General features: G+C 43.5%; 1 protein-coding gene across 1 annotated transcript in view; it reads right to left on the bottom strand.

The window, feature by feature from the left end:
* LOC126174878 (ATP-dependent translocase ABCB1-like) overlaps positions 1 to 23,534 on the bottom strand; it is a 206,369-nt gene that overhangs the window by 121,823 nt on the left and 61,012 nt on the right. The window contains exon 7 of the mRNA XM_049921294.1: positions 12,065 to 12,361. Within this exon, the coding sequence (XP_049777251.1) occupies positions 12,065 to 12,361 (297 nt within the window). The remainder of the gene's footprint in view (positions 1 to 12,064; positions 12,362 to 23,534) is intronic.

The raw sequence follows: 23,534 nt of genomic DNA, 5'->3' as shown, positions 1-23,534 counted from the left end.
TCACCTTCAGGTCACATGAAAATTGTGATTGACTCTCCTGGCCTTTTCATCTGCACATCTGATGCAACGAATATAAATCATTGCATGATGACTTGTTAAGAAATATGAACGGGCTGTAATAACATTTGTGTCACCTGAGGCTGTAAAACAAACTACATATACAGGTATTAATGAGTCACGGAGATTTGTTATCTATCGGCAGAATAAAGGCAGCCTGATGTACCGTTACACTGTTCTTAGGAGTTTTATTAGGTTGGCTGCGTGACACGTCCCCAGATTTTGTTTTCGTCCTTATCTGACACCTATCTGAGCTAATACAGGGTGAGCAAATAAAAATGACCAGGAAAATACACTACGCAAAAGAATTAAGAGGTCACTTTTTTGAACCACCATCATTTTCCCAAGATGCGATGCAGAAGTGCGAAATTTGACTCAAACATGCCTGCAACCTTCCATTGTAACGATGCAAAAGCGTAGGGCCCTGCGACCTCACCCTCGGGCATGGCGTTGCCTCCAGCAACGTGTCGAGACATGCGAAAAATAGGTCAGCGTTAAGAAGATCATGTGAGATGTAAGGTGGATTAATGTGACTTTGGCACAAAATTTCAGCACAACTAGATCACGTAACTAATGAGGAGGTATTGAATAGAATTGGGGAGAAGAGGAGTTTGTGGCACAACTTGACTAGAAGAAGGGATCGGTTGGTAGGACATGTTCTGAGGTATCAAGGGATCACCAATCTAGAATTGTAGGGCAGCGTGGAGGGTAAAAATCGTAGAGGGAGACAAAGAGATGAATACACTAAGCAGATTCAGAAGGATGTAGGCTGCAGTAGTTACTGGGAGATGAAGAAGCTTGCACAGGATAGAGCAGCATGGAGAGTTGCTTCAAACCAGTATCAGGACTGAAGAGCACAACAACAACAATGCCCAACACCACCGTAGACAAGTTACACGGTAGTCGCCACCCCCCTCCCCTCCTTATCCACATCCCGTCCTTTTCCTTCCCGCCTCCGCTATGCAGGCCAGACCTCGAAGCCCGAAGTTGAAATCACGCTGTTCTTATGGGTGGCCGAAGAAAACATTTCAGACACGTCGCCCCTCAGTATCGACACGAAAAGCCTTCATGTGGCATAAAAGCCGTTAATGAAACAACCCCTGTGTATTGCTCTGAATACGGCGGGTTTTGCCCCTACACACAAGCATTTGCAGGAAATGCATCTGTATTCATCTCGAGAAATATGCTGCGGAAAATTGACGTTTGCTGGTAGAAATGTACGGAGAACATGCTGTGTCAGGAAAACGTGCAGAGAGTGGTTTAGACGATTCATTGTCCCCGATTTGGAAGTGTATCACTAGATGCGTCCTGATCGATGTGGTGTACCATGAGTTGGTCAGACAGTGAACACTATGAAGCACAATTATGCTTATTTGTCTCCCATGTTTTCAGAGACATGGCAAAGTCATTCTGCTTCATGACAGTGCAACGTCACATGTTGCAAACAGAGTAAAGGAAACCTTTAAGAGACTTCGATGGCGTCTGTTCTCTGTCTAACAAACAGCGACAATTAATTCAGGTACTCAACAGATAACTTTGTATTATAAAGTACTGATTACCACAGAATGAAGAGCGTAGTGACATAAAAGATAATGAGAGAAGGAAATTTATGTCTGATTTGCAAATAACATTTTTATTTATTTATTTGCTGATAGCTATTGCAGTTAGTCAAAATAGTGTTTTCAGCCTGGATAAATAACGCCGTTGGAGGAAATATTCTGAATTATCTGTAACACGGTATCATTGTGCTTGGTTTTACCCTCGGTTTGTAATTCTCTAAAGATGTCCGTGATGGTTTTGGGCTGTCTAGCTCTGAAATAACATTGGACATCACTTGCTATCAGTGAGAACACATTTTCTGTGCAGTCGTAATGAGAGTCACAAGTCCGCCATCATTATTAAAGCAGTTAGACTTCACAGGGTAAAACCATATGTCAAATACGGTGAAAAGAGTCGTCTTATACCGAGAGAGACCTTGGAGTCTTGCGAGGTCTCACTCGCGGCCGGAAACTGTATGTTCTTTGCATGCGAGACGCATCACATGACGTTCTTACTCTTAAGGTTGCCTACGAAACAGTTACTGCCGACCCATATCAATTTTCCGCACTGTTACCATTTCAACAGGAACGAAAAAAGGTTATTCAGCTTGGCTTGGAAAGGCTACAGAGATTAAACTCGTGAGCTACTCCCAAATTAATTGCTAATACCCTGTAACCATATAAATGCATCCTCAGTAGCTGTTGACTAGACTGGCGTGTACACTCCTGGTGGTAGATCGATATTTTCAATTCACTCGCTTCCTGCACATTGTTTCGGTGTGTGTCATATTTTAGTGTCTACTCTTTCTTATCTGTATTTCGCCTTCCCTCCCCCCAGTCCCCCCCCCCTCTCTCCCTCTCTCTGTGTCTGTCTGTCTGTGTCTGGTATGAGCGTGTGTGTTTTACTCGTTGTTGTCAAGAACTGCTCTGTGTGTTTTTAAATTCTTCTACCTGTCACGTCAGCTTGACCTCACCTCACCTCACCTTATGTCGTATGATATTTTCTTTTGGGGTAATTCTTCTGATTCAAAAAGGGTATTTTTGGCTCAAAAACGGGCTGTTCCAGCTATATGTCGTGTACGTTCGAGGACCTCTTGTCGACCCCTATTCAATAGTGTGGGAATTCTGACATTGCCCTCACAGTATATATTTTCATTAATGTCGTTTGTTGCTAGCAATATTAGCTTATTCCCAAGAGTTAGCAGTTTTCATTCAGTTAATACTAGGCAGAAATCAAATCTGCATGTGGAATGCACTTCCTTGACTCTGGTGCAGAAAGGAGTGCAGTATTCTGCTGCATCCATTTTCAATAAGCTACCACAAGAACTCAAAAATCTTAGCAGTAGCCCAAACTCTTTTAAGTCTAAACTGAAGAGTTTCCTCATGGCTCACTCCTTCTATTCTGTCGAGGAGCTCCTAGAAGAACTAAAAAATTAAGCAAATTCCAGTGTTACATGGTTGATTTTCTTTATTTAAATTTACGACTTGTCGCCTGAATATGTTTCTTATATTTAATTTTATCTGTTTCTACTATCGTTTTATAATTTCATGTATTGACTCGTTCCATGACCATGGAGACTTCTCCTTAATTTGGTCCCACGGAACAATAAATAAATAAATAAATAAATAAATCTAGTGGATCGTCGTAGTTGCCCACAAATTGGCCTTCGGATCCTTACTTGTCTCTGTGCCTCTGGTTCCGCTGCCACCATCCACCACATCTGCTGCCGCCACTACCTCTGCCTTTGCTACCGCCACCACCTTCGTTCGTTGCTGTTGTCGTCACCCCATGCCCCAGACATAGCTACTGTCATCCTTACTGTTTTGGTGACATTTAGTCGTTAGCATCTGGCTCATCATCCACAAGTCCACTGCAGCCTACCCCCATCATCATCGGCAACTTTTCAGCGGCCAACCACACGAATCATTGCCGCTTATCGCCGCCCGCCATCGTGGATAACCCCATCAAATCAATCACCTGCATCTCAGCAAATACTGCCCCACTGTCCCACACATGGGAAATGTCATCTCACCCACCACCAAGCATCTGTCCTCCCCTGTCTACCGTATCGTCTTACACCACATTCAAAATACTAGCGTCTCTTTCTCTTCCCACACCTCCCTACCGTTTCTCACTAAGCCGAGACTCTCACTCAGCAACAGTAACAACAGTATTTCACAAGCTTCTCTTCCAGAAAACTACACAACACCAACTGATGCAAGCCATACTGAATGACCTGCACAACACACAAATTCCATCATGTCGTATCCAGCAACCACCATTCCCTCCAACAGCGACTGAAAACCATCGAAATGCCAAAACACCAATGCAGCTCCGAGTTCCACACACAGAAAAGCCACAAACTCAATCAGACAACACTATCAAAATTCATGACAATTCCCACCCTCTACAACGTCTTCCTCTGATTTTCACACCGGCACCCTCTCCAATCCAGGTCCAAAATTCCCCAAACCCAAATGTCTTATCCTCAAAATAAAAAAAAAAATCTCCAAAACTTCCAACTCCTACAAACAATCCTGAGGAAAGACTTTGTACTACTTAGGTACCTGAACATCAACTTTCACACTTACCCCCTCTCCAAAAACGCTGCCCCATCTTTGGTTCCAAAGCCTCCTTACCACTCCTCGCCACTACACTCACCCAAAAACAACCCCAATGCTTCCCCCATCATCCTCCCACACTCACACTTCGTAAGTAGGCTGTTTAGGTTTTTATGTTGGGAACACCACGTAGCGCTCTGTCTGAAAATCACTGACTGTGCTGTGTACAGTCTGTGGCTGGTTGGACTCATTGTTGGATTATTCGCTTGTGTAGTGTTGGGCAGTAGGATGTGAACAGCGCGTAGCGTTGTGCAGTTGGAGGTGAGCCGCCAGCAGTGGTGGATGTGGAGAGAGAGATGCCAGAGTTTTAAGCGGACGATCTGGACGTGTGTCCGTCAGAAAAAGGAAATTTGTTTAATTTGATGTCACAAAATTATATATAATGACTTTTGAACGCTATTAAGGTAAATAAATTGTTTGTTCTCTATCAAAATCTTTCATTTGCTAACTATGCCTATCAGTAGTTAGTGCCTTCAGTAGTTAGAATCTTTTATTTACCTGGCAGTATTGGCGCTCGATGTATTGCAGTAGTTCAAGTAACGAAGATTTTTGTGAGGTAAGTGATTCATGAAAGGTATAGGCTATTGTTAGTCAGGGCCATTCTTTTGTAGGGATTATTGGAAGTCAGATTGCTTTGCGCTAAAAAAATATTGTGTGCCAGTTTACTGATGATAAGAATAAGTAAAGAGAGAACTGTCTGAATACGTTCAGTTTTACTCAGCTGTCTTTGTATCATATAACGTAGAAGTTTTTCCAGCACTGTCATTCATAATTTTTCAAAGTGGACGTTACAACTTCACTTTCCACTTCCTCACCTGCGATATCGAGGGGTGACACGAAGTTGACCACGATATTAAAGGTGAGTAGGTGGAAAGTGAATTGAACACCCAACCTGAATTAGAAGTCCTACAAATCCCCCCATATAAAAAAAAATGGCTCTGAGCACTATGGGACTCAACATCTGAGGTCATAAGTCCCCTAGAACTTAGAACTACTTAAACCTAACTAACCTAAGAACATCACACACACCCATGCCCGAGGCAGGATTCGAACCTGCGACCGTAGCAGTCCCGCGGTTCCGGACTGCAGCGCCAGAACCGCTAGACCACCGCGGCCGCCCCCCCCCCCCCCCCGTATCAATAATGTCCTCAGCCCCACTTACCTTATCTGTTTTTACTGAGTCTGCCTCAATCATTGACGATCTCCTTGAAGATGGGACCTTGATATACCATCACCACCACAAGGTCAAATCTTCCAGATCCTATCATCAGTCCTATTGCTGCCAAAGGGGTCACCATTATAATGATCACGTCACAGCCAATTGTAAAAACCAACCCACCTATCGACACTGTAAATCCTCTCATTTTCTTTAACGATGTCCTAACCTTGCTTTCCCTTATACCTGCAATGCCTACAACGACTCCCATCCCATCTATTCTGCGAAATTCATAGCCAGGCCCCAACCTACCAAACCGGAATTCAGTGTCTTGAACCACTGATAACTCCAACTATGCTCTCTGTGCAACTCTTATTGCTGAAAATATAAAGAACTTCATAATGATCATTGTCTTCTAAAACATCCATCCATTACCACATTTACACTCCCTTCAACAAATCTCCCTTCTAACTACTCCATCTCAACACCAAAATCACTTAATCCAACAACCAAGTCCACTTCATCTTGATCCACCTCAACACTATAGTCTGGACTCCCTCCAGTACCCACCCTCAGAAACTACTTGCAATCTCTTTATCATTGTGAAACTCTTATTGCTGAAAATATAAAGAACTTCATAATGATCATTGTCTTCTAAAACATCCATCCATTACCACATTTACACTCCCTTCAACAAATCTCCCTTCTAACTACTCCATCTCAACACCAAAATCACTTAATCCAACAACCAAGTCCACTTCATCTTGATCCACCTCAACACTATAGTCTGGACTCCCTCCAGTACCCACCCTCAGAAACTACTTGCAATCTCTTTATCATTGTGAAACAGCTGTTCCACACATCTGTTCCCCCTTTTTATGGATACCATTCCCCACTACAAATGCCATGTCTTCCTCAAAAATGAGATCTTCCTCACATCCAATCATACAATCAAAATCTCTCCCTACATTCCATACCACCCAGATAATCTCCTTCCCTTGGCCAGAGGCAGAGTTACAATTGGGCACCAACATAATATCCCTGTTCGATCACAACCCTTCTACAGTACTAATCGTTACCCCATTCTTCAAAAACTTAACTGTAATCTGTGCCACTATCTGTATCCAAATAGATTCACACATATCGACTACACTTTTTCCACATACGTTACTTCCAGTGACTTTAAAATCCATACCACATCACCTGCAGAGCTCCAACAGTGGTGTCAGTTTGCAGACTACCTCGATGATGATGTTTCTCCCACTCTGTTCCCCAGCACACCCATCCTTGAAGCAACACCACTCTGTACATCATATCAGCTTCTCCCAACCTCCTTGGACAACTCACTACAGCAATCCTTGATCCAACTGGAGGTGACCATCATCTATTCTCCTCTACATCTATTACACCCCTCACACCTCATTCCAATCACTGCACAAAAGTTCTCCAAAACTACTTCTGGACCAAATGGAATGCCTACATGGAATTCATGATACCCACATTTGAAGCCACCCATTCAAATTCTGTCAGTCTGATACACTCTATATCCTCCCTTCAGCAGACTTTGTCAGGCACTACATCCATCCAAAATTCTAATAATACCATATACCCTCATTTCACCACCCTCTGTCCACATTCCTGGTGACCTCATTTTGATTACTCCCTATTCTACTCCTGACTCCAAGCTTCCATTACTTAGAAAATAGCCGCGCGGGATTAGCCGAGCGGCCTGAGGCACTGGAGTCATAGACTGTGCAGCTGGTCCCAGCGGAGGTTCGAGTCCTCCCTTGGGCATGGGCGTGTGTGTTTGTCCTTAGGATAATTTAGGTTAACTAGTGTGTAAGCTTAGGGACTGATGACCTTAGCAGTTAAGTCCGATAAGATTTCATACACTTTTGAACATTTTTTTGAACATTTGAACTTAGACAATATACCACAAACAGAATTAAATCAAACTATCACAAAACAGACATAAAACAAGTACTTCCCAAAAAACACAACTCTTTGCTTGGTCACGACCTTATTAACTACCGACACCTCCAAGAATGACCACTCTCGTTTCAGACCATCCTTGCAACCTTTTCCAAGATTGTCCTCTCCACACGTTACTTCCTGAACTGTGGAACTTTTCCTCGAACCACACAAATACCATACCAATACTTCTTCCTACCATTTCATCAGCTTCACCTCTCTGTTCAGCAAGGTCTTTGAATCCATTATATCCTGATGCATCCATGAACACCTGAACTGACACCACTTCCTTCCTGTTAACCAGTGTGTCTTCTGTCTTAACTTCTCCTCTGATGACCAACTAATGTACCTAGTTCATCTCCTAACCCATCAGCTCAACGCACAGAAAGTGTATGGCGATGTACGTTCTGGCCTCCTTTTCAGACTCCAGACTTGTGCATCTTCCTATCTGACTGCCCATCGATTATCACTGTAAAAAATACCAATGCCCTTATCTTCCATCCCACTGCAGGTGTGCCACGAAGTCCCATCCCCTTTCCTCTTCTTTATCTCCCCTATATTGCCAGTACACTCAAATGACCTCCATCTGTCCACCTCCTTCAGTATGCTAATAACACTGCTTTCCTCGTCCTCTGCTGTGCACTCCAGAGATCCCAATGATCCTTCAAAATCCAGTTCAATCAGGTTACCTCCTGGTACAACCAATGCCTCCTCAAGATCAACCCTCCAAAACCTTGAAAATAATTACTGGATTAACAGTCTGCAGCTTCTGCCGCCATGACATCTACTTCATCATTTACAACCATTCTTTCTCATTAACTAACATATTAAAATACTTTAGAGTAACACTTGATTGCCAACTAGCATGGAACCCCCATCAACTAACCATTCGACAGAAAACCCACAGTAAATTACAATTACTAAAACTACTAACTGGCCGAACTTGGGGTTTTAACGACTCAACTACCCACCTCATCCTGCAAAACGTTGAACTGACCCATCGTTCCCATGCAGCTGTTGTAAAATGACTCACTCTCCCTATACCTTCCTCCAAATCCTTGAACATCATACTACCACCTCACTTTCCACACTGTTTACCTTCGTCCAAGTGGATTCTCCTCAGTGTTATCAAATTCCCTCCTTCCCCCCACTTCGCACCCACATTTCTGCATATCTTGCACTATCCACAACCTAAATTTCAATAACCCCATTGTTTTCTCTCTGATTCCCTATCCCAGCACAACTTCCACTGACTCCCTCTCCAAGACAATGAAATCCACACTGATATTTATCCATCCTACCAACTACAATTCCTGAACCATCTGAATCCGCATCGGAGCTCACCTTTGCCCCTCCCTCAACCCTCTCCATCTCTGCCTATCCCTTATCTCTCGATACCATGGCCCTAGTCGAAAACCAATCTCCTCCTCCCTTTCTGTCTAACCATTATTCAGCCTAACACACACCTTCATTCCTATCGATACCACCCAACAGTCTACATATTTACTCCTACACCCTTGTACCCTACAGAACACCAACTGTTTTACTCTCCCCACAGCCATTTTATCAGTGGCCGGCCGGTGTGGCCGTGCGGTTCTAGGCGCTTCAGTCTGGAACCGCGTGACCGCTACGGTCGCAGGTTCGAATCCTGCCTTGGGCATGGATGTGTGTGATGTCCTTAGGTTAGTTAGGTTTAAGTAGTTAAGTTCTAGGGGACTGATGACCACAGATGTTAAGTCCCATAGTGCGCAGAGCCATTTTTTTACCAGTGCAGTTGTTCAGCCTTTAGTGAATGTATAGTGCTCCTTTCTAATGTATGTCACTGTCATTCACAACTTGGTTCAATTATCTATTTATTTTTTCTTTTATCTTTACCACCTGGTCTTTCTGAATTTAATTTTTAAGAAACTAAGGGAAACATCCTGTCTTATGTAACTAGCGTTATTCAGTTCACCTTCTTATAGATTAAAAAAAAAAGTTATTTTTGCGTCCTTAAATCTTGTTGCATGTCCTTGTTTATACTGTAACTAGCTGAGTACCCACGTTACTCTAATCTTCTGGTAGTTCATCTCCTCCTTTCCCCTCTCCCTATCCAACTCATCATTCACCCCACCCCCTCTCCACCTCCTCCTGTCCCTCTCTGTCCACCTCCTCCACTCCCTCTCTCCTCATGTGTTCCTCCTTCCTCTGTCCATCTTCCCCTTCACCCTCTGTTCAAATCCTCTTCCCCCTCTATTTCCATCCCCCTCCCCCCTCTCTTTGTCCTTCTCCTTCTCCCCACTCTCTGTCAGTCTCCTTCTACATGTCCATTGCCTTCTCCCCCTCTCTCTGACCATCTCCTCCAATCCCCAGTCCGTCTCCACCTCTTCTTCTATCCATCTCTTCCTCTCCCCTCTCTTTGTCCCTCTCCCCTCTCACCATCCATCTCTTCCATACCTCTCTGTATCCATCTCCCTCTTCCTCCTCTCTATCTGTCCATCTCCTTCTTCCCCCTTCGCTCTCAATGTTATCACGCTCACCCTGATAGGAGGCTAGCTGTTCTTAGTTCCATAGCATTTCTTTCTAGATCGTAACTAAAATTGTACCAAATTTGGTTGAAATCGCTCCAAGGTTTTAGGATGAACTCTTTATCCGTGGCTTTTCCCGCGTTCGCATGTGTAAAATATATTTCACACATATTTAACATATTTCATACGTATTTGTGCCCATATTTCACCTGTATCTATAGGGAATTTCACTCTGCAGTCTCATTTACACGCAGCTCTATGTTTATGGCGTCGAATCTCCTGAACTCTGTGTTGTACAATAATATATTTTGGCATATACAGCAGTTAGTATATGAGCACAAAGATAAGCAGTAGCAACACTCGCTGTGTGTGAGCGGGCATTATCTTGCTGAAATGTAAGCCCAGGATGGCTTGTCACGAAGGACAACAAGACGTAACGACGTATAATTGTGCTATAAGTGTGCCGCAGATGACAAGCAAACGGTTCCTGGTAATAAAGGAAATAGTTTCGGAGTCCAGCATTCCAGCTTTTCAAGACGTATGGCGGATGATAGTCAGTTTGGTATCCCGCCGATGACCTGTACGTCTCTAGACACGTCTCCGCTTTGGAGTCTCATTAACTGGAGTAGAACTGTCTTGAGTGATGAGCCCTCTTCGAACTGAGCCCCGATGACCAGCGAAGACGTGTCTGGAGACGCTCCGCACACAGGTGGGATACCAACCTGACTGTCGCCCTGCATACGGCCCAGCAACCAGGATTTTGGTCTGTTATGGCATTTTATTTCACAGCCGCGCGGGGTAGCTACGCAGTCATAGGGCGCTTTGCCACGGGTCGCACGCCCTCCCCCCCCCCCCCCCCTCTGACGATGGTTCGAGCCCTCCCTCAGGCATGGGTGTGGGCGTTGTCTTTAGCGTAAGTTAATTTAAGTTCGATTAAGGAGTGTTCCAGCCTAGGGGCCGACGAGCTCTGCAATTTAGTCCCATAGGAACGTACCGCACATTTTAAATTTCACAGCAAGATCCCTTTGGTTGTCATCCGCGACACCTTTACAGTACAGCGGTATGTCGCTAATTTTCAACGCCCCAATTTATTGCCCTTCATGCAAGCTATCCCGGGTTTACATTTCAGCAAGATAATGCCCTCCGCACACGGCTAAATTTTTCTGCTACTTGTCTTCATGCTTGGCAAACCACACTTTGGCCAGCAAGCTCGCCGTATCTCTCCCCATTGACAAGTTTTGGGGCTTTATGGGCAGGACCCTCCAACCATCTCGGGATTTTTAGTATCTAACACACCAGTTGGACAGAATATAGAATGATATCCCTTAGGAGGAAATTATACAGGGGCAAAGGTAGGAAAGGTGGGGGCCGGCAACGCATATTACACCACAGAGGACGAGGTTGTCTTTGCTCAAGACATACCAAAGGCACCATGGTAAACACCGGCTATTTCCATCCAAGATAATGGAAACAGACATTCTGAGCACTACTTCCTGCAAGGGGAGCTCGAGCCACGGCCTGCAGGAAGTATCACTACCCCAAAATCTGATTGGCTGGAGACAGCTATTTGGGGCTAGAACCAGCCCCCAGGTTCACGCCGGATGCCGGCCTCGTGTACTGCGACCGTTGAAGATTACGTCTTCGTCTCTGAATTGGACTGTTACTAGTGTGTGTCTGTGTTACCACGAACCTTTGTGGAAAATTAGAAGTGAATTTTTGTTTGCCTCAATTAGGAGACTTTTACTGGCATCGCTATTGTTACCTTTCGTTTGTCGCTGTGTCATCAAGCCTGTGAACTTACATCAATAAAAGTTGTGTTTGTGAAAAATTGCGAATTGTCAGTCACAACAGAGGATATTGAACAACTTTATCAATCAGTGCAAAGCCGAATAACTGCTTGCATAATTGCCAGAAGTGGACCAAAACGTTATTGACTTGATAAATTTGTGAAAATCTTTCTCTTGAATAAATCATTTTTTTCTGAAATGGTAGTCATTTGTTTGTCTATAGATGTGAATACTTCAATCGATATCCGTCCCATTCGGATAATTCGTCCATGATGCGTCATTTCTTTTTCCTTACAGTGTATATGCTGATGCGAAGGTCGTGGGAAAAATCAAAGCAGTAGTAGGAAAATAATTTCAGCTAGGATGTAGATGTCTCCGACGGGGACTCGCCAGTCAGAAGAGACGGTTACCGGGTGCATGTCTTACCTCTGGACCTCCTTCTGCTGTCCTCCGAAGGCGACGACGGTGCGGATGGCGCCGAGAACCTCCTCGGCGACGGCGCTGGCCTTGCCGCGGGCGCTCGCCTCCTCGCTGCACAGGCGGCTGGTGTAGGAGTCCGCGGCCTTGAGCGAGGCGGCGGTGAGCGGCACGGCGGCCAGGCACGCCAGCGACAGCTCCCAGCCGCGGTACACCGCCACCGCCAGCGCGCCGCCGTGGCTCACCAGCTGCATCGCGAACCGCACCATCAGCTCTCCGATGCCGAAGTTCAATTCCTGCAGCTGCCTGCAACCGGCAACGGAACCCACGCTACACTAGCGTCGTGCCGAATGTCCGAGGTCTTGCGTCAGTAACGCGTTCCATGCGACCGGTCAGCGAAGCTCGTCTTCATTTCTCATACAACTACGATCAGGATGTAAGCTGAAGAAATAAACAGATGGGACTCGAACCCGGGTCTTCTTGCTTACTAGGCAGAGGTGCTGACCATCACAACACCACAGCACTGACTGCCTAAGTCCAGGAGGCCTCCCCAAGACAAACTTCATTTCATATCTCCAGCTATTCCCCCCTCACAAGTAAGCATAGAGAACAGTGGTCTTCCTAGTAACTTTGGCCAGTTAAGACTGACCCACATTGGCAATAGTGACAATTAAGGGTGAAAAATAAGCTGGAGATATGAAGTTTGTCTTGGGGAGAACATTCGCCTTATGTATTGGTTCCACCACTGTTGACCACAATGCTGTGGTTGTGTAATATTCAACATTTTTGCCTAGTAGGCAAGGAGACCCAGTATTTATTTATTTTTTATTTTTTTAGACAACATAGTTGTGTGGAGATAACAGCGATTACTTGCTTATAATCAATTATTCAAAATGACAGTCACAATCGCATTATTTATTTTGCTGCCAAGCGGTTTCAACCCACGATGGGGTCATCTTCAGGGCAATTTACACCATTTGGTCGCTCGCTGGAGTCGCCACCCTGCCTGTGCATAGTTACCAACCGTGCACAGGCAGGGTGACGACTCCAGCGAGCGACCAAATGGTTTAAAATTCCCTGAAGATGACCCCATCGTGGGTTGAAACCGGTTAGCGGCAAAATAAGTAATGCGATTGTGACTGTCATTTTGAATAATTGAAGGAGACCCAGGTTCGAGTCCCGGCTGTGTCACAAGTTTTAATTCATTTCTTTAGCCTTCGCCCTCATTGTAGATAAAGATAAGACTTAAATGTCTCGGGGAAAATTTAATAACAAGGCCTCATACAACTGATTGCACAATGTTTACTCAGCAAGTGGGGCTCTTTTTCCTGCTTCACAGCCTGACAGCACTGACTCGACAGTAACATTCCTTAACCAGACTGTTGCTCTTCTACGCTAACTGTATCGGCTTAGTGAATCCACTGCTGGCCGTTAAATCTGCAGTACCAGGAAGGATAACAAAGAAATTTTACTTCTCATCCCTATAAAGCGGTGGTTCCCAATCTTTCTAACGCAATCAGATAATAGCCAGAACCCTCTAGCCAATGTCATCAGCATTAGCACCTAACTAAACTTTTGATTGAAAACGAATCTTATTTGATCATTTTCATTTTTAAAATGATGAAACATAAATTGTACTTAGTTTTTGCAGTGTTTTCTACACGACGAATTAATGAGTCACAGATACAATTGGTACTGCTTATTTCTAATGCACCTTTTTTATTCAGTAATGAGCCGCGCGGAATTAGCCGAGCGGTCTCAGGCGCTGCAGTCATGGACTGTGCGGCTGGTCCCGGCGGAGGTTCGAGTCCTCATGGGTATGTGTGTTTGTCCTTAGGATAATTTAGGTTAAGTAGTGTGTAAGCTTAGGGACTGATGACCTTAGCAGTTAAGTCCCATAAGATTTCACATACATTTGAACATATTTTATTCAGTAATGAACAGAATTGTGAAACTACTGTGTGCCCCATACACTATCACAACTAAGCGTAGCCAACAGTAGTTTTGCTAGTAACTTTGCTCAGTTCAGATCGTAGCCGCATTGTCAGTACATTAGCTATGTTGGATACCTATCATATGTTACCTAATTTCGATCACTTTGTTTGCTTATAGATTCCCCTAGAAGCCAGAATGGGTAAACCTTCTAAAAACTGAGTGAGATATATAAAGGGCTGCGTAGCATACACAACATTGTTGTTCTACGTAGTTGTCCTCCTGCCTATTGCACAAAAATAAACAGTATTTATAACAAAATGGAAATCTTTAGCATTTATTTCAGGTATTATTCGAAAATTGCTGATTTATTACGTGAAACAAAGGGATGTTCTGGTAAAAGTTTTAAAAAATGCCGATTTGTCATACTGCGCTAGAAAAGGTAATTTACTCAAAAAAAGGTGAAATTATAAAAAACCTTAAAACAAAAATATATTAAACACTGTTTCAGTACTTAGTGCAGCTTGTATAAACATATTTCTATTATTCATAAATAAGTTTATCAATAATAACACGAAACTCTTGGCTTTGATCGTGATGAAGAACGTGCCGGGCGGGCTAGCCGTGCGGTCTAAGGGCGCCTTACCACGGTTCGCGCGGCTCCCCGCGTCGGAGGTTCGAGTCCTCCATTGGGCATGGGTTTGTGTGTGTGGTCCTTAGAGTAAGTTAGTTTAAGTTAGATTAAGTAGTGTGCAAGCCTAGGGAGCGATGACCTCAGCAGTTTGGTCCCACAGAACTTAGCACAAATATCCAATTTCCAAGAACGCTGTACTCAGTAACGTAACAACAGTAATAATTAGATTTTTTATGTTTGTGCATGTAAAGCACAATACTTAGCACATCGAGCTGGTCTACTGGCAGCAACACTGGATCTAATAATGCTGAGCATCGGAACAAAGTCACTTTGGATGACAGATACGGCTACTTCACTCCACAGAGCAGATGTTTTCAGTAGGCAAGAGATCTGGAGAACTTGTTGCTCTGCGCAATAGCCGAACACCTTCTGTATTGATGACGGCAAGGGGAACATGCAGGCTTGAGTTATACAGTTCAGCTGCGGGTATCGACGGCTAGATTAACCACAACAGGCAGAGCGTGCTATTAATGTGGTATCACTGGATTACTTGAATCCGCCACCGCCAAGGAGTATAAGGCGCATATACAGAGCCGGAAAATTGGTGAGTGTGACAATGAAGTGAACATGACCAGCCGGTCGTTGTGACTGAGCGGTTCTAGGCGCTTAAGTCCGGAACCGCGTGACTGCTACGGTCGCAGGTTCGAATCCTGCCTCGGGCATGGGTGTGTGTGATGTCCCTAGGTTAGTTAGGTTTAAGTAGTTCTAAGTCCTAGGGGATTAATGACCTGAGATGTTAAGTCCCATAGTGCTCAGAGAAATTTTTTTGAACATGACCAGTCAGCGCTGGCCTTGCGTATGGCGACAGCTCAGCAAACAGTAACCACGGAAACGATGCTAGTATGAGGAAAAAAGCTGTACACTGAGATAACAAAAGTCGTGGGATACCCCCTACCATCGTGTCGGACCTCCTTTTCCCCGGCGTAGTGCAGCAACTCGAGGTGGCATGGACTCAACAACTCGATGGAAGTCCCCTGCAGAAATATTGATCCGTGCTGCGTCTGTAGCCGTCCATAATTGCGGAAGTGCTGCCGATGGAGGATTTTGAGGACGAACTGACCTCTCGATTATGTCTCATAAATGTTCTATGGGATTCGTGCCATGCGATGTGAGTGGTCAAACCATTCACCCTAATTGTCCAGAATGTTCTTGAAACCATTCATGAACTATTGTCGCCTCGTGACATGGTGCATTGTCATCCATAAACATTTCATCCTTCTTTGGGATCATGAAATCCAAGAGTGACATTAAATAGTCTCCAGGTAGCCGAAAATAACAATTTCCAGTCAATGATCGGTTCAGTTGGACCAGAGGACCCAGTCCACTTCACATAAACACAGCCTGCAGCATTATGGAACCACCACAGCTTGCACAGTGTCATGATGACCACTTGGGTCCATGGCTTCGTGAAGTTTGCGTCACATTCTAATCCTGCCGTCAGCTCTTACCATCTGAAAGCGGAACTCATCTGACCAGGTAACGGTATCCAGTCATCCACGCTCCAACCCTTATTATCACGAGCCCAGCAGAGGCGCTGCAAGCGATGTCGTGCTTTTAGCAAAGGCACTCGCGTCTTTCGACTGCTGCCAGTGCCCATTAACGACACATTTCGCAACAATGTGCTAACGGATATGTTCGTCGTACATCCTACCTTGATTTGTGAGGTTATTTCACGCAGTGCTGCTTGTCTGTTGGCACTGACAACTCAACGCAAACGCCGCTGTTCTCGGTCGTTAAGTGAAGGCCGTCGGCCACAGCGTTGTCCGTTGTGAGAGGTAATGCCTGAAATATGGCGTTCTCGACACACTCTTAACACTGTGGATCTCGGAATATTGAATTCCTTAACGATTTCCGAAATGGAATGTTCCATGCGTCTAGCTCCAACTACCATTCCACGTTGAAAATCTGTTAATTTCCGTCGTGCGGCCATAATCATGTCGAGCATTTTCTGACATGAAGTACCTGAGCCGAAATGACAGCTCCACCAATGCTCTGCCCTTTTATAACTTGTGCACAAGATACTAACGCCATCTGTATATTTGCACATCGCTATTCCCTGACTTCTGTCACCTCAGTGCAAATTGTGGTAATACGTCGGCGAAATCAACAAGCACTCTGCCGAGCCATCCACAGCGTTAGCGTCGTGCATCAGAAAAAGCTTGCCTTTTGTTTACATAACTGGCCAAGCTGAAGATGAAAGTGTACAGCGATACGATGCGTTCTACGTACATGAGCGCTCTACCAAAACTACGGTACACTACATTAATGACGTAATAAAAGGTAGGATTACCGGTAGTCTTGGCAGCACTGGTGGGGAGGCGAGGTAAGTAAGCAATGTGTAAGAGAGGAACCTGGACCCGACGAGTTCTCTTTGTTTCTGGTTTGTGCGTTTGTTTGTTTTGCACATAATTAGCACAACACATCAATCATTGTTAGTCCACTGCGTATCGTTAGAGGATATAAACTGCATTTTATAGGTAATAAAAGGTAGTTGATCGCGTAACTCTTGCGCTTTTATGTAATAGAATCTGCTACAGTTTACATGTACAAACACAAGAAATCTGCGTTATTGTTGTTGTTATTTGTACTTTATATAGCGTTCTTCATCATGATCAAAAGCAAGAGTTTGCTTTTATTAAGGATAAATGCAGAATTTGTTTCTCAATAACAGAAATATGTTTAATACATGTTCGACGAAGTACTGGAAGCGATGTTTGAAACATTTCTTTGTGTTCTTTTTTATTTTACCCTTTTGTTGAAGAGACTGCCTTTTGCAGCGCTATATGATAAAGCTGTATCGTTTTCCTTTATTTTCACTGCAACATTCCTCTGTTTCACGTTACAAATCAACAACTTTTAATAAAAACTGACTTAAACATTGAAAATTTAAATTTTGCTATACATACTTTTTTTATTTTTGAGTAACAGACAGTAGGATAACTAGGGTAATGTGGTACAATTGCGATCATTTCGGACAAATGTTACTGTAACTGGAAACATATTGAAAAAAGAAATAATGTTAGCTATGGCACGTGTTCTTGGATGTTTAATGAATATGTAACACAAATATTGAACAGTTACACAGTTTAAACACAAGAAAAAGTTGACGTTGATGTGTGCTGAGTTTCTAGTCAAGGTATCTATAAGGACCTCTTTGACAGCTTTTATATCACTCGATTTATCGCCGTCAAGTTCACAAAAGATTTTCCTTACTTTGGTGTAGTTGATACAGCAACACTAAGAAGCATTACGCTAAAAATCCCATCGTGTAAGAAATGCTGAAGGGGGAGGGGCAGTGAAGGTGCTTTTTCCCTGAATTTCTGTACCTGTTGATGAGCTTTCACATCGATTTTCTTGCCACAGGAAATTAATTTATCCAGATCAGAGTAATCTGGTCGCATCTCTTTTGCAACTCTGTGTAACACATGTGCAAAGCAAACGACGCACCCCCTACTGGGGTAGAGAACCTGAAGACCCTTAACTGCTTTAGCCATGTATGAAGCACCATTTGTTACTAGCAGCAAAATGTTATACCTGTTCACACAAACCGGCTACAGTATTCTCATGCACTTCTCAAACATTATAATACCTGGCTTCGTGTACAAACTGAAAAAAATCCACCCGTAAGTTCCGAAAAAAAATGACTTGTCATTAAGACCCCAGCGTGGCCGTGTAGTATCTAGGTGCGAATATTCTAGAGTCAATTTTAGTGTGCGATTCCAATTCTTGGCTTCGAGTTCTGACGTTGTGTGCGACGACATGAGTTTCTTATGCGAACGATGTAAGCGGCCTGTTATTAAATGTTATCTGTGGTTGTCAAACTGGAGTAATTTAATGTGCTATTTACTCCGAATGCCTAGCAATTTCCGAGGGCGTGGTTTGTCAGGAACCTAAAAGCACGCCGTCCAGGGTGGCCGAGCGGTTCTAGGAGCTTCAGTCTGGAACCGCGCGACCGCTACGGTCGTAGATTCGAATCCTGCCTCGGGCGTGGATGTGTGTGATGTCCTTAGGTTACTTAGGTTTAAGTAGTTCTAAATTCTAGGGGACTGATGACCTCAGATGTTAAGTCCCACAGTGCTCAGAGCCATTTGAATCATCTGAACCTAAAAGCACAGTTTAAATTGCTGTGAATGAGACAAGTAGCAAACGTATTCAAAATATTCGCTCTCACAAACAGCTGGTTGTTTTTATTCCGAATGTGGCACGATTGCCGAAGGTGAGGTTAGGTATGAAACTAAGAGCACAGCTGACATTACTGTGATTGAAATCATCTGCAGTCATCCTTACATTTCGTTTCTCATAAAGATTTGGGTGATATTTGCGAAAATGGCGTTGTTTCTTCTAGTATTTGATGTGCTAGTATCGCTCTGTCTACTTGAGCTACATAGCGCAATGCAGGTTGTTGATCCAACGCTTTGTCATTTTCCACGAATTTTCGTTGGATGCGTAGTATGATGTCTTTTTGAATTAATCTTTTTGTTGTCACTCTTTATATCTGAGCTATACAGAGCGTCTCGGCAATGGCCAGTATTTAAGGATGTGGCAGGAATGATCCTTCGAAGCAAAACAATCCACGTAGTAAACACGGGTTCTAAAATGAATACCTGAGGAGCTATGAGCGTTCTTCATCGTCTATACTGTGGAACAAATCTCTTCTACAGCAGGTTCCTCGCTTTCCATATTTTGCAGGAGGCAGTAGAGACCAATACAAGAAAAAACCGTCTAGTAAACAAGGGCTAAAAAAGGCACATCTTATGAGCTATGAGCACTTGTTCAATTGAAGAGATGTGCTTCACAATAGCGAAGACATACCAGTGCTCATAGCTCTTGAGGTATGCGCTTTAGAGTCCATATTTACCGGACTTTCTTCTTGTATCGGTCCATACCACCATTTTCAAATATGGAAAGCAAAGAGCTCGCATTAGAAGACATTTGTTTAACAGTATCTAACATGAAGAGGTGCTCATAGTTCTTACAGCGCGCATTTCAGATCCCATGTTTACTAAACGTTTTTTACTTCGAATGAGACTTCTCTCATATCCCTGATTACTGACCATTCCTTCTGCGGAATCTTATATAATTCAACTCAAATTGTCTACTCCACCTTTCATTATCTTCGCGATTTTTAGCTATATGTTGTTCTTCTTTCTGCCGCGGTGCCTGTATTGGCCATGAGTTGGTTCAAAGAAATCGTTCACACAGGAGAATCGTGTAAACATACCGTCATTTGACCATCGGACAGACTCCCGTATGGGCCACTTATTAATGAGCATCCCTGGCGTAGAGAAACAACTGAAAAATTTGAAAGCAAATAAATCACCATTTTCGTATGGAATCCAAATTAGGTTTTACGAGTATTTTACAGCATTGGACCCTTGCCTAGCCTGCATTTATGGTGAATCTTTCGCTCAGAACAAAGTTCCAAGTGACGGGGAAAAAGCGCAGGTGACTCCAGTCTATAAGAAGGGTAAAAGGACGGACTCGTAACATTACAGACCAATATCCCTAACTTCGGTCTGCTGCAAAATCCTTGAACAATTCTTCGGTTCGAATATGTTAAATTTTCTTGAGACTGTGCGAAACTTACACTCACGAATCAGCATGGTTTTAGAAAGCAGCTTGTCCTTTTCTCATATGATGTACTGCGAACTCTGGATGAAGAGCAGCAGACACAGTGCATATTTCTATATTTCCGGAAAGCGTTTGTTACGGTGTCCTATTGCCGGTTTTAACTAATGGACGACGATATATATAAGATCATAGACATGTGAGTGGCTCGAACACCTCGTACGTAACAGAACCCAGTATGTTGCCCTCGACGGCGGCTGTCCATCAGAGACAAGGATATCGTCAGTAGTGTTCCGTGGAAGCGTGATAGGACTGCTGTTGTTCTCCGTATACATAAATAATTTGGCGGACAGGGTGGGAATCAATCTACGGTGATTTGCTGATGATACTATGGTGTACAGTAAAGTATCAAAGTTGAGTGATTGTAGGAAGGTACAAGACGATTTACAAGGAGAGGTCCCCAGCGGTGCAATCGACTTTTTGACGCTTTCTATGCGGTAATGTAGGTTAAGATAATACCAGGTATCAAACACTGCAGGTATTCAACCCGATGGGTCCTTCTTTGCGAGTAACCGAAGAACGAAAAATTCAGGATTTTGTGTGATACTCAATAGTGTGACGGATAGGTTAACAACTTTGCATACAGGAAGTTGGGAGTTCAAATCTCGTTAGGTGCACAAAGATTTTTTTTTATTTTCAATTCTTTATTGAAATTACCTAGATCATTATTTTTATTCAGTTAATTGGTTCGAATGTAATTTTTTATTTCTATTCCGTATTCACATAATTTCCATCACCGTATGAACGTTTTATTTGGTTTCAATTTTCCTCTGTATCATTATTTTTCCTATCGGAATTTTTATGGATATCAATTTAATTATATTAACCTTGTATAATATTCAATTATGTGAAAATTCGGAACTATCAGTTAAAAAACAAAAGGAGAAAGAATGATAGGAAGAAAAATGAGAGCAAGTGCAGAAGTTGATATTATGATATCGTAATTAAAATTATGTGACAAAGAAATTGAATTAAAATATTACTTTTAAATCAATTAATTGAATAAAAATGAGATCAAAGTCATTTCGATAACGATTAAAAAAGAAAAAGTAGAACCTTAGTGCACCTGATGAGATTGGATCCTACAACCTCCTGCAAGCCAATCTGTCATTCTATCAATTACAGCCAGCAATAGTACTACATAAGCCAACATTTTTAACAGTATTGCGTAACACACAAAATTCTGAATTTTTTTGGTCAGCTACTCGCAAACGAGGGATCACCAGGGTGAATGGCTGCAATGTGTGATATCTGGGATCTTAAGCTACGTACATCACTCTATAGATAGTTTCAACAAGTCGATCGCACCGCTGGGGACATCTCCTTGTAAGACAAAATTTCTCGTTGGTTTGATGAGTGGCAGCTAGCTCTAAGTGTCGAAAAATTAAACTTAATGAAGATGAGTAGGAAGGAAAAACCCATAATGTTCAGATACAGTATTATTAGTGTCCTGCTTGACACGGTCAAGTCTTCAAATATCTGGACGTAACGTTGCAAAGCGATATGAAACAGAACGAGGACGTGAGAACTGTTGTAGAGCAGGCGAATGGTCGATTCGGTTTATTGGGAGAATTTTCGGAAAGGGTAGTTCACTTGTGAAGGAGACCACAAATAGGACGCCGGAGCGACCTATTCTTAAGTACCGATAGTTTGGGATCAGTAGCAGGTCGGTTTGAAGGAAGACATCGAAGCAGTTCAGATGCGGGCTGCTGGATTTGTTACCGGTAGGTTCGAACAACACGTAAGCGTGACGGATATGCTTCAGGAACTCGAATGGGAATCCCTGGAGTGAAGAGGACCTTCATTCCGAGTGAAACTATTGAGAAAAATTAGAGAAACGGCATTTGAAGCTGACTGCCAAACGATTCTGCTGCTGCCAACATATATTGCGCGTAAGGACCACCAAGAAATTGATGCTCATATGGAAGCATACAGACACGCGTCTTTCCCTCGCTCTATTTGCGAGAGGAGCAGGAAACAAAATGACTAGTAGTGGTACGGGGTACCCTCCGCCACGGAGTATCTCTGTAGATGTAGAAGAAACCTTGTGAGGGTCTGCAACCAACCCGTCTGCGTGCTACACACACCGGACCTACAGCTGGAGTTATGTCTGTGGTGCGATTTCGTATGACAGTGGGAGCATTCCCTGTCTTCCCACGGACCTCGATTGGAAATTCGTACATCCTTCAGGCGATTCGACCTGTTGTGCTGCCAGTCATGAACAGCAATACAGGGGTTGTTTCACAACAGTGTAACGCTCGCTCAGATACCCCTGTTATACCCAACATGCTCTGCAGAGTGACGACATGTTGCTTTGGCCTGCTTGATCATCAGATCTGTCTCCAACCGAGCACATATGGGAAATTATCGGACAACAACTCCAGCGTCATCCACATACAGCATTAACCGACCCTGTATTGACCATCCAAATGCAACGGGCATGGAAATCCGTCCCACAACCTGATATCTGTCATCTGTAAAACACAATGCATGCACGTTGCATGCTAGCATTCAACATTCTGGCTGTTACACTGGTTATTAACGTACCAGCATTTCACATATCCAATGGCTTATCTTGCGCTTACATTAGCCTTTGACCTTGCAATGTCAGTCGTTAAGTATGTTACTTAGACAAATGTATTTCCGAAATTTCGTTACTCTACATTATTTCTTGATGTAGCGTTTTTTTCCGTCTGCGTGTACTGAGACTTGTTATATCTACAAAGAAAACACAAAACACATCTTTGTTTCTTTTCATTATTCCATTAGTTGCAAGAACTGCTGCTTCCTCCGCTCTTGGCCTACTCTGGCAATATGCTTTGTCTTCAACTTTTTATTCGCGAAAATCGTTGTACACCTACAGGGCGACAATCATTGAACTATATGAATTAAAATCATAATTTCTGAATGGTTTGCTTTATGACGTTCAAACTGCATGGTTGGCCGCGGGGAATGATGGGAATTAGTACGCGCGTATGGGAGACTGAGAATCCCAAAGGGTGACTGCGTGGTGTGCAACGTCCAGTCACAATATAATCGGAGCGATATTCCTTGATGGCACTGGGACTACACTGCGGTACGTGAAGACTCCCCATTATCCAAATTCACCATGATTTCGAGGAGATGTGGTTCATGCAAGACACAGCTCGACCCTATCGAAGCAGGAGAGTGTTTGATGTCCTGGAGAAGCATTTTGGCGACCGTATTCTGGCTCTGAGGTACCGA

The sequence above is a fragment of the Schistocerca cancellata genome, chromosome 3 (assembly GCF_023864275.1).
Source record: "Schistocerca cancellata isolate TAMUIC-IGC-003103 chromosome 3, iqSchCanc2.1, whole genome shotgun sequence".
Lineage (NCBI taxonomy): Eukaryota > Metazoa > Arthropoda > Insecta > Orthoptera > Acrididae > Schistocerca > Schistocerca cancellata.
Note: the sequence above shows the minus strand (reverse complement) of the source record. Positions and strands in the feature narration are given on the sequence as shown.